Raw genomic sequence first — 14,279 nt, forward strand, 5'->3', positions numbered from 1 at the left:
ATCCATATCATCTTTAACTTAATTTATTAAAGAATTATTTTATAACTTACTGTAACGACAAGATTACTGTCAATATGCTTTACACAACTTCTTAGTTTTACTATCGTTTATATATTACACAAATAATTAATTTCTATGTCTCCATATTCATAATAATCTCGTCACCAATCAAGCTGCTGTCGCGACTTATAGGTGGCAACACTACATTGCTATTCGTCGCATTTTTCTCAAGTGCTTCAGCAGAACGTGGACGGTTGTCATCTTTAGGTGGTGTTGAAGGCGCCTATAACAAGAAAATGAGATATCAGATAAGGACTTCGCATTGTTTACACCATAGGTTACAATCATCAAGCCATATGTAATTTTAAATGTCAGATCATATCGAAACGAAGAATGTTGTATATACTTTTATCTTTTTTGCATTTTTTTTTTCTACAAGCGTTACCCATAAATTAATACTTTCGCGAAAATAGATGCTTGGAATAGGCTTTTTCTCGCTTTAAGAAAGAAAACCTTCGACAATCGATGTAAAAGAGAATTTTGACATTATTTTCATATATTGAACAAGAACTACTTTGTTCATCAATATGACTTACACGCATTATACTTGCCCGTCATGATCAGAGTTCTGATCGGGGTGAATTATTTTCATGGCTTGCAAGATGTAAGCAAACGTGCAGCTTCCTTACTGCATAAACTAGGCGCTTGACTTTGATTTATATTTTTTGACGCCAATTGTTTAATTTGAAAGCCTAAACCTTTCACAACCAAAAAAAATCCTACGGTTAATATTTTTCGTACAATATTACTTAAACGAACCCGTCTATATATAAACACATGAAAACAAAACTACCTTTTGATTAACGACAGTTGCAGAATGCGTCACTCTGTGCTTATGATGCTTGTTACGACCAACATAGGGTGGCATTTTCTTTGGAATAGGCGGTGGCAGGTTGTTCTACAATAAATAAGACATGTAGACGTTATTCAGGTTTTTACGTCACAAAATCAAAAAGTCCTTCCAAGTTGTCGTTGTAAGTAAAAACTACGTATAAATAGGGTACCTGTTTAAATCTTCCACGATAAATTTGTCCATCTTTTCCCAAAACACAATCAATGATGGAGACATCTTCGCTATTTTCAGACATTTTCTCCATCGCTTCATTTATATCTGAAATGAATAAAACTTATTACTCCAATACAGAACTTCGAGAGTAAATTAAACTTCCTATATTTTTTCAATTTACGCGATTTTCCCAAATTTGCAAAGTTAAAAAATCAAAAAATTGAAAAGTATGAATTTAAAAGGTGTTTTTTCTTATCAGTCTGAAATATACTTATACTATAATATAATATATAAATATACTTACTTTTATAAATAGCCGAAGTATTTTCACGTCAGGACAATTTACGAAGTTAATCACTCACGCAAGTTTTCAACAATCGCAAAACGCAGCTGTGTCTCTCAATAGAGGATTTTTAAAATTCGAAAGCTCTTTTTCGGATTTACCGATCTATATTTATTTAAAGGGCTTATATTTTGCCACGAAGAGAAGCGGTTATCGGTAGCCAAAAAGTCCAAAATTGTCAAAATTGTCGATATTAGGATAAGACGAAAAAAATTAATAATAGCTAATGCAGGAGAAAAAGTGCTGTTTGTCTTTTTGTTTTTGCGGCAGAAAAGAATGAGGTACTATCCATACAAACGTTCGTAAACAAGCACATTTTTACTAAGATTCGTCAGGGTTCGAAAATGTTTCAGGATGATTTAAGATTTTTTTGACATATCGCTTACCATTGAATAATTTTTGCCCACGATACGTTGACGCATTAACAGACGTATGTTGGCCTCCACATGCTCGGTTCAGTGTATTCACTTTGTCATACACAGGTTGTGTTTGTGCTCTTTTAGATTGACGCATCTGTTTGAACAACGAAAGGTACAAATTATAAACAATAATCTTTCAGCCATCATTAAATACAACCTCCTTAAGTTGGTTAATTTTAGCGCAGACTATTTTCGCGAGCAAAATTGATCAACCGAAGGTAGCACCTAACAAAATAGTAAAGGAGTCTTTGGTATAGACTAAAGTAAACAATATGTTAAAGCACCAACAGACAACTTTATACTTCGGTAGCGTATTTATCTATACACGACCATATCTGACAAATACGATTAATCTGATAGCAAGATTCTGAACCAACTGTTGCATTGGTGTTATAAAATTTGTAAGTAGCACGCAAAAGTCATGTTTCTTGTCAAGGAGAGTTATAATTATAAGTGTAGTTACAAATTAATACCTGGTCTAATTCAAACGTGGTGTGAGGTCCCATACTCCTCTTAGAAGGAAAGTTATGTGGTACAGGTGGCAAAACACCCCTCATGGTGACATCAACAGGACGATCACAAGAAATACAATGGTAGGATAGTGGCATAGGTTTTCTCAGGCCTGCAGCATTACGCAAATCGAAGTCCATGTTGGATTGATCAGGGAGGTTGGTACGAGAGTTTTGAATCTCTTTTAATCGGCTTTCTAAAATAAAAAATAAACAAATTGCATAAATTTTATGGATTACATGGATACGTTTTTTTTATAATGCCAAAAAAGTAAAAATGTAGACTGACATTCTTGGCAATTATTTTAATATACAACAGCAATTATTTATGCCTGTATTATTCGATATACACATGGCGGGTGTTTTTATCTGTTTCAGACACTATTGGAATTAGTGGAATTCCGTGAAAAACGGAACAACAATGTGAGAGACACACCCATAAATTTCTTGAGTTTTTTCTCCGCGTCCGAGTCCATTTTTGAATTTAAATCTTCATTTAATTTATCCAGCGCTTCTTTTAAGTCAGCTTCTTGGTTTACATACTGATCCAACCGATTCAAAGCATCTTGCAGTGTCTGCTCTAACATTTGATAACGTTCATCAAACGTACTCATGTTTACCTAAAAAAGAGCTTGTACTTGCAGTATGAAAGTACTTGTTTACAAATGACCGTAACGGTCATTGATGTTGAATGACAACATTACAAGACTTCGTATAAATCGAGGTAATGTCAGATTGGTATTGCTACAACTCTGTGACGTGTAAAACAGAAGGAGGAACATCAACTTCATCATTTCGTCGGGCTACAATTAATTTTACTTACTTTTCCATCAAGAGCATGTTTATCGGCTTTTACATCCATTTCTGAGTTGATGTCGTCTTTATCGGCTTTGCTGTGTTGCAGCTTGTCAATGTAATCATACAGAGCATCAATGTGTTGCTGAAACAGTAAACAAATGCTCAACATATATTGCTACCATACGTACAAATTTCGAAACATGGCAAAACAAAAGTCTTGACAAACGACTAGTTCGTAAAAATTCAACTTTTTAAAAACTTCAATTTCTCTTACTAAGCGATAAAAAATATTATTTTAAACACGTAAAAAAAATTGATTTTAAAAAAAATAAAACACTATAATAAAGAGAAACATCCAGTTGAACCTGTTTTCTATTAAATTCATCCTTCGTATCATCTATCGTATTTGATAGATGACCAGACAATTTGACCTGTTCTTCTTGTAAGGTATTTAAATGTGACTGAAGATTTTCTACAAACTTGTTATCCACTGCAGCTGGTCCCATGTTGGTATCAGTAGAGAATGACGATGCTGGTGTTTGTAACTTCCGCAAGATGTTCAAATCAGCGTACAATGCAGCAATTTGTTGGCGATTCTGTTGAGCCAAATGTTGAATAGCGGCCAACACAGAGGCATCGAACACTGCATGCAAAAAAAAAAATGTTAAAATTAGGCGACGGAAGTCATTATTGAATTCAAAAAAAATAATCATTACAGTTGCAAAACACACATCAAACCAAATACATTGCATCTGTTATCGTGTCAGTTCGAAAAATGTTTACAAGTTTATAATAACAGAAAATATAATGAGTAAAACAACCAAAACCAAAAGAGCAACAACAACAACAACAACAACAACAACAGGAACAACAACAACACGAAAACAAAAACAGCCATGGCTACATAGAAGCTATAGTGAATCAACAAAAGTTAAACAAACAAACCCACCTGGTGTATGTGGTTCTGTAGACTCTTTTGTCAACATACTACTATGTTTTGTTTTTAAATCATCGAGTAGACTTTCTAACTGAGCAAGCCGATTTTCATATTGTGAGATTAGATTGTTCGCGTTATTCGAATCCTATAAAAATACCAAAAAAAGGATAAAATATATAACTGGTCGACAGAGTGAGACTGTTGATTGAATCAAAAGACTAGATTTGAAACGTTCTTGGAATTGATCAGTAGCTAACGTATTGCTTATTTCAGCGATTGTTTACATACGAAAAGTAACTGTGAAATGTAATTGAAAAAAAGGTGCTGTATACTGTACCTGTTTGCTATCATGATCACCATCTCCAATTATCCTACTCCTCATATTATCATTCACCAAAGCTTCAAGCTCGGATAAATCTTGTTTATTTTTTGAAATATCGTTGAATATATCCGTCAGTGAGTTTTCTATAGACTGGACATTATTTTGGAGCTGGTGCTTATCATTTTCTTGTAATCTCAACTTCTCTGAAATATCATTAACGTTGTTTTTTATTTCATTCGAATCGATTTTTCCCTGCTGCATGTCTTTCAGTAAGTCGTCAACAGAATTCTTGATGGATTTGAGGTCTTCAACGTTATCAGCGAGATCCTTCAAATGACTCAACTTGCGTAATTCGTCAATCTCCTCTGACATCTTTTTCAACTGATCCATATTCTCAATCAGCCTTTTCATCTCAGAATTATCCATATTTGATAAAGATTGTTTAATTTTTTCAATTTCATCATCTAAGTTCTGTATTTTCTCCTTGTTTATTGCCATGTTTTTACAGATTTCTTCAACATCATCTTGTTTTGCCTTAGCAGTTATCTCTTTCTCCATTTTGTCAACTTTTTCTGTCAATTCATTGAAGGAGAGAACATTGGCCTCCTGATGATTATCAGCCAATCCATTTACCTTCAACTTATCAGCCATTTCATTCATTACTTTCTGTAACCTATTCACATGCTCCTGTAAGTCTTTCATAGAGGATTTATCTGCTTTTCCAGCCATGATTTTACTTTGTTTTTTTACTTCATCAGAAAGACTTGGTGACTGATCAATTTTCTCCATACTGCTCGATGATTGCAATTTTTTAAACTGTGTATTCAATTTATCAATTTCCTTTCTTAAATCGTCAATATTTAACGTGTTTTTATCAGTAGAGTTCTTATTACTTAAAATATCTTCACTCATCTGTTTTACTTGATCTAAAAGTTTTTGAATATTATCTTTGTTGTCGTCAACCATCTCCTGATAACGGCCAAAATTGTTTTTTAAATTCGTGATATTTTCTTTCATTTCATCAGAAGCTTCTCCATCACCGTTTGACTTCTCTATTTTGCTTAAGACATCTTTAATAAGTGAAAATAATTTATCAATCCCTTCTTCGGTAGCTTCTAATCTTTTCGTGATTTTTTTACCCTGCCACACTGAAGCCAACCTATCCGCAGTTAATATTTGTTGATCAGGAGCTTGCTCTTCTTCTGCTGTGTCTTTACTTGTCGGGTTGAGTAATTCTGCATTCGATGGGTAATTGTGAATTTGGTATAATTCTTTTTCAAGGTTTGATATTCTCTCCTCGTGACTTTTGTTGTTTCGCATGGACCTAAAGTGCAAAACAAGGTATCCTGTTATCATTGGAACATAGGTATAATGAGGAAGAAGATTGAACAATGAGTTGAATGAACAAGAGAGTTTATTCTAGTTTAAGTTTCGATAGCTACATAATCGAAATCATTTTTGGTTAAATATTTATTGAGTTAGCCTTACATTTAAAGAGATTTTAAAAGTGGCTTGATTTAAAAAATATGAAACTTCTAATATTTTACAGTATATATTATGAAGAACTTTGGGAAAATTCTCATGAATTCCAGAAATTTTGAGCTTTCTCGTAAAATAAAGTAATAAGAAGAAAAATTTGCAAAAAATAATCAATAATATTTATTTTCCTTTACTTGTATCTTTAATACTGACAAGCCTTAAATCCTTAGAAAGACATACTAATTAAAAGTATTATGTATCTCCAAAAAAGCTTTAACTTCGTCGATTTGCAAAAATGTATATATAATATCTAACAAATTTTTGCAAACTGTTAGGATAATTTAAAAAATTCTGGTATAATATAAACAAAGTAGAAATTTTAGTTACTTCTCAGCATGATTTACCACTTCATCAGTTGTTGCCAGGCCATCATTTTTTACTTCCTGCAGACAGAATAAAAAAATAGAAAAGTAAGGACTACATATATATAATCTAGTAGATACTCAGCACAAAGTAGAAGTTTGGTTACCAATTTTAACACAAAATCCACTTATTATTACAGAAATATATTTTGAATTTATGTTATGTTTGTAATTTTTTTAACTTTATTTTTTAAAGAAAAAACTTACAAATTCATTTTCTTCAGATACTGGATCAATTTCCACATATTTTGCTTCGGTAAAACTTTCATCGGTATTGGTCAACTTCAAAATGGCCAACAACAAAGTTCGTAGATAATTAAAGTTCACAGCACCAGGATCATTACAGTTTAAAGCTAAATCAACTAAAGTTTTCAATTGGATCTGGTTTGTTGCCATATTTGATATAAAACTAAAACTAACATAAAATTTTAAGTAAAGAACATAAAAGAGCAGTAGAGAAAAAGTATGGAATTTGACACACCTTCATCTACCGTACAAGTTTTTAAGAAACCACTTTGCAATAAACATCATGTGACAAAAACAAATCGTAATATCTTTCGTTGTACACTGAATGTATTGCATTAAGATGTTTGTTACTTATCTACATGATATTGAATTTGCAGTACATTCCATACCCATGCTAATTAGAAATATATTTTGTTTTGCATGAGCTCTTTAAAAAAATATCAATTCATGTAATGATTTGCATGTAGTTTACAAGGCCATACATTATATAATTTTAATATCCTTGTTTCAACCACAGTATTGACAGCTCAATGTAAATTTGTATATATTATTTTATGTGAAACAAAAAAAATTCTGAAAAACTTCTAACATTAACAAATTAATGTGACACATTTCAGGTAAATCAAATAAAATGAATATAAAAATGACAAAATATTTGAGAGACACAATGACAAGTAAATATTAAAAATCTGATATTACAGTTTTGTTTACTTTGTCTAACATGGTATATGTAGCAAAATTTAGCTTTAATTCTTTATGCAACTATACATACACATTAAATGTTTTTATAAAAACTATATTTAAATAACATGTTGTTTATAAATAAAATAATTTAAATGATTGGAAAAAATCTCTTAATAAGTTTGTTTGTGTGTCAATAGGCTGTAAAATTATTTTAATTTTCTGTTTTGCCTAATAATGGACACAAATGATTTACCGATTCTTTTCTGCATGAAACGTACACAGTTTAAAAAAATTCTACAATTTTACATAATATATACCTAATACCATAACAACATGATACATTTGAATTTTTTTGTCCAGTTCTTACAGAAAAAACTCTATGGATGAAAATGTAACATAGCATACTAATCTCCACAATTAGCCAAAATCCTACCTATTTTTTGAAAATGTCCAATAATACTTCATGTCACTTAAGTACAATAAGTTTCTGCTGCCAGTATAACAAAAGGTGTCAAAATTCCAACAACACCTTTATTGCATTACACTTATAAGCATATTCAGTCTCAGGTATAAAATAATTTATTATGTGTATTTTTCTTTATGCTATGGACATTTTAATGAGACAGACTTTTTTCCTTAATAAATTTACCACTAATATAATGTCTGAACCTCCCCTATTTAATCATACCTTTATTTTTGCAGATGTTCATTTATGTTTGTTTTGAAAAATAATTCTAACTCACAAGACTTTAATATATACCCTCATAAGGTTTTAATTTGTTTCTCCAGTAAGCATAAAAGTAAGTATACTCCAATCTAGATTGTGTTTTTTCACATCGGCACATCCCAGCCTGATTCCAATTCTTACTTGACTCACAAATTAAAAATATACGCTAAATGGCAATTTGACGTTTTCGGGGAAAGGTAAATCCTGTGACACTTTATGTCATGACGTACCATTTTTTTTGAAGGATAAAAAGTATTTTGAAGTGATTTGTCATCATTACATCACGCTGACTCATATAATTTTGGGCTGCAATAATACATGAATGACCCTAATCCCTTAAACCTTTGTACTAAAGGTTTGTGCTAAAAGTACTTTCAGTTTTAAGATAATGATACAAGTGCATATATATGACTACTCGTGATTTAGAAGATTTATAATATTCAAATATTATATTTTTTATTTTAACTTTTAGGATGGGTGGGGGTGGGAGAATAAACATTATAAACATCGAACAGACTTTTCACATACACTTTCCAATTTGTCATCCTTTATGAAAGTTTCCACAGCCTCCAATTTTTATTAACAAATAAATCAGAAGTTTCAATCAAATTTGTTTGGCTAGACTTTAGAATACCACCTGTCATTTTAATTTTACAATTAAATTAACCTACATGACCAACGCGTAGGCCAACAAAAATAAAAAGGAGAATAAAATCCAAGTAATAATAAAAATAACAAATTTGTTTATATAAACAACTCTAGTGAAATAATAGATGGACCACATATATAGATGACAGTTATAACTACTAGTAAAATAATACAATAAATACAGTTTTGCACACTGTTAACTATATCAACCTGTTGTTTTCTTTTGACAAAATAGTTCTTTTACAATCACAAACACAAGATTTCATGAAAAATACTTTGTGTGTGAAGACTCTGTTTAACTCAGCTTCTGTTGTTTGTCATATGGAGTATTTAGCTAACATTTAGTTATATGGGTTGGCTACCCATAGTTTTGCATCATCAAACAAAAGTTTAGCTATGTCTTCACGGTAGCTAGCTAATAAACATACATTTCTCTTGCCGAAGAATTGGTAAAAACCGAAACTGTTTTCGAATATTGATCATTTAATCAAATTGCCTCGATAACCACTATATTATTATGGTTTTTACATAAGTTTATTGAGACTGTTTGTTTATGTTGACGACCCGGCCCAACGGCTTCAGCACTAGCGCGAAAAATTTTGGCAGGGAAAATTCATAGCGAACACCACTACAACGGACCCACATTTCTTAGGAACGGATATGACCAGGCTGATGTGCCCTGACATTAGCTTAAACGGTCTAGATTTTATTGTAATCTTTGCGCTGCAGCGACAGTTGCGAAAATACTTCGTTCTTCATGAATTACAGGCCTGGAAAACATAAAACTCATCCGCAAACGAGGTTGTTTTTGCTTCCTTTCAAGCTAATTTTAGGGCAAGCGAATCCATTTTTAGCTAAAGCTTCCAAAACGCTGCCCCAGAGCCCGCTAAGACCATCAACAGTGCCCGCCAAGACCTGTAGTCAATTCTTCCATTTTTTGTTATTATTTAAGGACGTAACCTCGATTCCAGGACCTATTGTCTCTTTTTGTATACCGAATGAATAAAAAATAAACCTTTTTTGTCAGACCTGTCAGTAAGCACAGCGCCAGTGAGAGACAAAAAGCCTTGGGCTGAAGTTGTTCACGATGCTTGTTATGATGGACAAATTCTCATAACATAAATCTCCACATAGGAAACATTTTATAGTGGATCTCTCTCTACGTCGCCGTTGCAAGGTCACCAAAATTACATTATTCGTTAGTAGAATTCACCTTTTAAAGGCGGACACGCCCAAGAAAGTTTTATTTGTTTATGGGCCATGTGAATCTAGCAGCGTATGAAAATTTAAGTAATTAAATTTTCGCACGAAAAATTAATCTTCACATTATTGACCCAAAGCTCTTCGATGTAAACCTCCAAATTATGTTTTTCGATGTTCATCTCAAACAGCTCTCAAGAATGCTTTTTGAGAAAAATTAACTTGTGCTGTAAAACTGGATTTACCGAACATATATATTCTATTTCCTGGAACATAAAAATCATTGCATTGAATAGACACGATTTTCTCACTAAATATAAAAATTAAAATTTTGCATCTTTTATTCTTCTGATTTCAATAACCATTAGACTCCGAAGTACGCCAATTGGCGTTTCGGTCAGGCTGAAATTCCGACATGCTGTCTATTAGCCATAACTCGTGTTCACTCAACTTTGAGATATCAAGAAGGCCATATCAGGAGGCCCACGTGAAAAAGAATTAAATTTATTATCCGGCAGTGGTCAGCTTGATGCGGAAGGTGCCCAGAAATCGAGATTAAAGTCGACCAAATGGTGGCAAATTATCATAGAAGTTTGGGATTCATCATAAAAATATGTGGAGTCTAAGGGTTGAATCAATTTTATGTCCTGAAATTTATAAATTTTCAAAAACGCATGTTAATACCGCTTGTTGTTTTAACGCTTTTTCTCCATCCCATGTGCTGTTTATATAATAAGGATATATTAAATTATTTCCCGTTTAATCTCCATTTGGAATGGTGTTTTCTATCGCACGCCTTGCCCATTGATTGTCACAGTGATTTTGAGAATCATGATTTGTGATTGGGTGTTACGTATGTTATCACATTCTTTCTACTACCAACAACATTGAGGTACTTCATGTCGCCCTTGATTCTTCTTTTTCTTTTGCATCTACTTTATGTTTTCCATCTTTCTGATTGTTTGTAATCTCAAGTTCACCGTTCGTACTATCAGTTTGAGCATGTTTATCTATATCTTCCATTTCTTTCTTTTCTACTTCACTTTTCTCTTCTTTTTGATTGTTTGTAATCTCAAGCTCAACGTTCGTACTATCAGTTTGAGCATGTTTATTTTTATCTTTCATATCTTCTTTTTCCACTTCACTTTTCCCTTTTTTCTGATTGTTCGTAATCTCAAGACTAACGTTCAAGCTATCAGATAGGGTACGATTTTTATTTACTTCTACAGCTGCTGTTTTTGGCTTGATATTTTCACCAGGTCTTTTAAAATTTGGAAAGAGTTTTTCAAAATTTGGTACAATTCGGTTTTTCAATGGAATATCTTCTTTGGTTTTTCTATCCAAACCAAAATAGATCAAAATTTCTAAAGAAGAAATAAACATACTTTTATCTACCGGTGTCCTCCTGTCCAATCCTACCACAGTCCCCCAGATCATACTTATCTGAAAAGGATGACATGCGACGTCACTTATGTAAGACACAAGAACTGATTGTGGACTGAGAACTAGGTTGTATACTTACTTTCTTGCAATATCCAGGAGACAAACAAAATTGTCACAAGCAGGATACCAACTGTCATTATTACAAACAAAGTTGGCGAAAAGTCTTTTCTTTCATCCTTTCTTTCGGCTAAATAAAATATTAAAAAAAGTTAAAGTCAAAGAAACAACTTATTTGCTTCGAAGTACTGATGTATGGTATTCTACAAAACATGAATTCTTAGCTATTCTGTTATAAATACTCACTGCTCTTATCGCTGTATAAAACAAGTCTAGAATACTGGGAATCAAGGTAGTACTTTTAGGCATTGTTTTTTCTCATTTTTACAGACGAACACTCCAATTTTTTTTACGGCGTGTTATAAAAAACTGTTGTGACGCAATCCGGTACGCAGATTATGTTGACTTTCTTTTTTTTGTTTGACATGCCCTACAACAGGTCCTGGGGTTGAAGTTGTCAGGTAAAAGCTACTACTTACTTTCATCAAATTGTATTAATGTTTTCGCTGTGATATTTTTCTTGCAACCGCTTATAACAAGTTGACTCAGCATGAAGTTGTGATGGTGAGTACGACTAAAATAAATTTCTGGAAATTTCGCCATGATTTTGAAGACCATTTCATTCGCAGAAGTATAAATGTTTCCGCTAAAAAGTGCCACTCCTTGTTTGGTGGCCGTAAAATCATTTTGGTTTCCACTTGCTAATTTTACGTTGTCCATGTAAACAATAAATATATATTCTAAGTTGGATGTCGATTTCAAAGTCCACGATATGTTCAGAGTACCTCCAGTTTCTTTATAAACCATAACCTTGTCTTCATGTTGAATGTAAGGAAAAGAAGATGGGGAAGCTAAAAATAAAAAATACGTCTATTGTAAAACCGGAAAGTTTATCATTTCTTCTCTCCTTATGAAAATACATATCTAGTGACACCCCACCCCCTGACAAAGTATTTTAGGTGATAAAGCTATAGCTTTGTTTATGAAAACCCTGGGTTGTTATAATTAGTTTGCTTAGCAGTTAAAAAAAAACGAGCAGAAAAGAACTCAAACAATGCTCTATGCAAGAAAAAAATTTGTTTTGTAAGCTTTTTAAGTGGACAAGAGACATGAGTCAGCGTGTTAAGTGTTTATTGGTAAAACATCGATAAACGCCAGGATGATTTACAACGTTAACGAGTTTGCATCATTTAAATGAATGTTTTAATTGTCCTTCAGCAAAATGTCATCTCTGAAAAGGACATAATGACATGACGTAGTGTCTGACCAACAAGACAGTAAAATTTTATGTCAGCCCTTTTCTAATTGTTATCCCTATTATTATTATTTTTTGACCAACATTTGATGACCATATTGCGGTTTCATTAAGACTATTCTAAAGCAATGATAATTATGACGGTTTTTTAATTAGCCATTTTGTTTGACCTTGCGTCGATACATTTGTTAAGCTTGTTTATCATTTTCAACTAAATTAAGTCACTGGAGTTTCTTTCGCTCAGAATGTCATTTTAACATCGCAGCTTTTTTATTTCGTAAATGTTTCTAACTAACGAGAAACAAAGAACTACTTGGAAATGATTTCGTATAAACAGAATACAAAAAAGGTTATTTACCTGCTACTTTTACAGAGAGTAAAATAATGACTACGCTGTATGTAAAAAGCTCTGTCTTCATTGCTGCCATTTTTAATACTGCTGACAATTTCTCCAATTCAATATGTTTAAAGACCATCAATTACAAATTGCTGCATCGTTATGACTTCCTGTAAGATGTCATCAACTTGATATTTATCAACGGGCATTTCTGCTTGATAATATTTTTGGCACACCGTGGTAATTTGCACATGAAGTATTATTGAAGAGAACTTCCATTGATTTCGTAATTTTCGCTTCCTAAAAGGACATATATTCTATCTGTCGTTCATTCTTTATCTTCCCTTGATAAATATTTAATTCTCATTTTCAAAAGAGAAAACATTTTTAATTACATGATAACAACTGCAGCATGATTGGATAATGAATAAAGTTTGTTCGCCAATCATTTTTAAGGTCCTTTAATTATTATCATCATATAACTCAAACCATATCAATAAATGCATTTGACTTGATTTAGACGAATATCTTCATGGCTACAAAGTCCGTTCCCAAAATCTTTCTTAACAAATTGAACTTTATTTAGAAAACAAAGACGTATTGTTTGTTTAAGCTAGATTTTTTGTTTGTTTGTATTACAATTCAATGTACTCTGAAATATACAAATTATCCATCCCAGACCCTTTTTGTTGTTGTTGTTGTTGTCATTTTCTTTTCTTTTTCTGCCCCTATCATAAGAACGAAAAGAACTCTCGAGATTGGGGACACTAATTTTCTAATTTTCACACATATTGTGGATTACTGTCCTCTGAAACGCCATTTATACGCGTTCGTTATTTAAATTTTCGTACTGTTGGACTGTTTATAAATATATATTCAAGTCTTTTGAAATCTATGCGCTAATTAGGGGTGTTATATTTTACAATTACTAACCCTACTTAAAACGTTGTTAAAAATTTATATTTTTTTCACTTTCTGTTGCAGTTGATTTTCAGTTAAACGCGAAAAAGAAGACAAACATTATTCATTTTATATGATGAATATTTTGAATATTTTTGGCATACTTTTGGAAACTGAGAATCCAAAGTGGCAACTCTTTTTATAAATTTTCATTCAAATTCATTGAGGTTGATTCTGTTAGTCCCTGTTGGGGTGACAAAAATTAGGGTCGATGAAAAATCTTTTTTATAGAAATACGGGCCGGCGACACCGTTAAATTGTTACTGATAATTTCCGTCGAAAGATTTTTTACATGCTATGTGCTTTCAATATGAGCTTCCTTTTATGTTTTATGTTCAAACATAAGTGAGGATGGCTCTCACTTTGTGTTGTCAAGCTGACGCCTGGTATTGATAAATAGGTCTCCAGTGGCATGTTGCCAAGCGAT

General features: G+C 32.4%; 2 protein-coding genes across 2 annotated transcripts; both read right to left on the reverse strand.

Annotated features, from left to right (window-relative positions):
• Window positions 1-7: 7 nt before the first annotated feature.
• Window positions 8-6,840, reverse strand: LOC130636260 (uncharacterized). Its single transcript, XM_057445920.1, has 13 exons — window positions 6,777-6,840; window positions 6,503-6,710; window positions 6,261-6,316; window positions 4,410-5,718; window positions 4,085-4,217; window positions 3,501-3,778; window positions 3,161-3,277; window positions 2,774-2,957; window positions 2,302-2,534; window positions 1,796-1,922; window positions 1,065-1,171; window positions 854-958; window positions 8-283 (listed from the first exon to the last, which is right to left on the reverse strand). Exons 2-13 carry the CDS (start codon window positions 6,689-6,691, stop codon window positions 134-136), a joined length of 2,988 nt encoding a protein of 995 aa, XP_057301903.1. The 5' UTR covers window positions 6,692-6,710; window positions 6,777-6,840; the 3' UTR covers window positions 8-133.
• A 3,289-nt stretch (window positions 6,841-10,129) lies between these two features.
• On the reverse strand, window positions 10,130-12,324 carry LOC130635455 (uncharacterized). Its single transcript, XM_057444788.1, has 3 exons — window positions 11,780-12,324; window positions 11,323-11,430; window positions 10,130-11,164 (listed from the first exon to the last, which is right to left on the reverse strand). The coding sequence occupies exons 1-3, from the start codon at window positions 12,105-12,107 to the stop codon at window positions 10,698-10,700; spliced, it is 903 nt and encodes a 300-aa protein (XP_057300771.1). The 5' UTR covers window positions 12,108-12,324; the 3' UTR covers window positions 10,130-10,697.
• Window positions 12,325-14,279: the final 1,955 nt, after the last annotated feature.

This window comes from Hydractinia symbiolongicarpus, chromosome 3, assembly GCF_029227915.1.
Source record: "Hydractinia symbiolongicarpus strain clone_291-10 chromosome 3, HSymV2.1, whole genome shotgun sequence".
Lineage (NCBI taxonomy): Eukaryota > Metazoa > Cnidaria > Hydrozoa > Anthoathecata > Hydractiniidae > Hydractinia > Hydractinia symbiolongicarpus.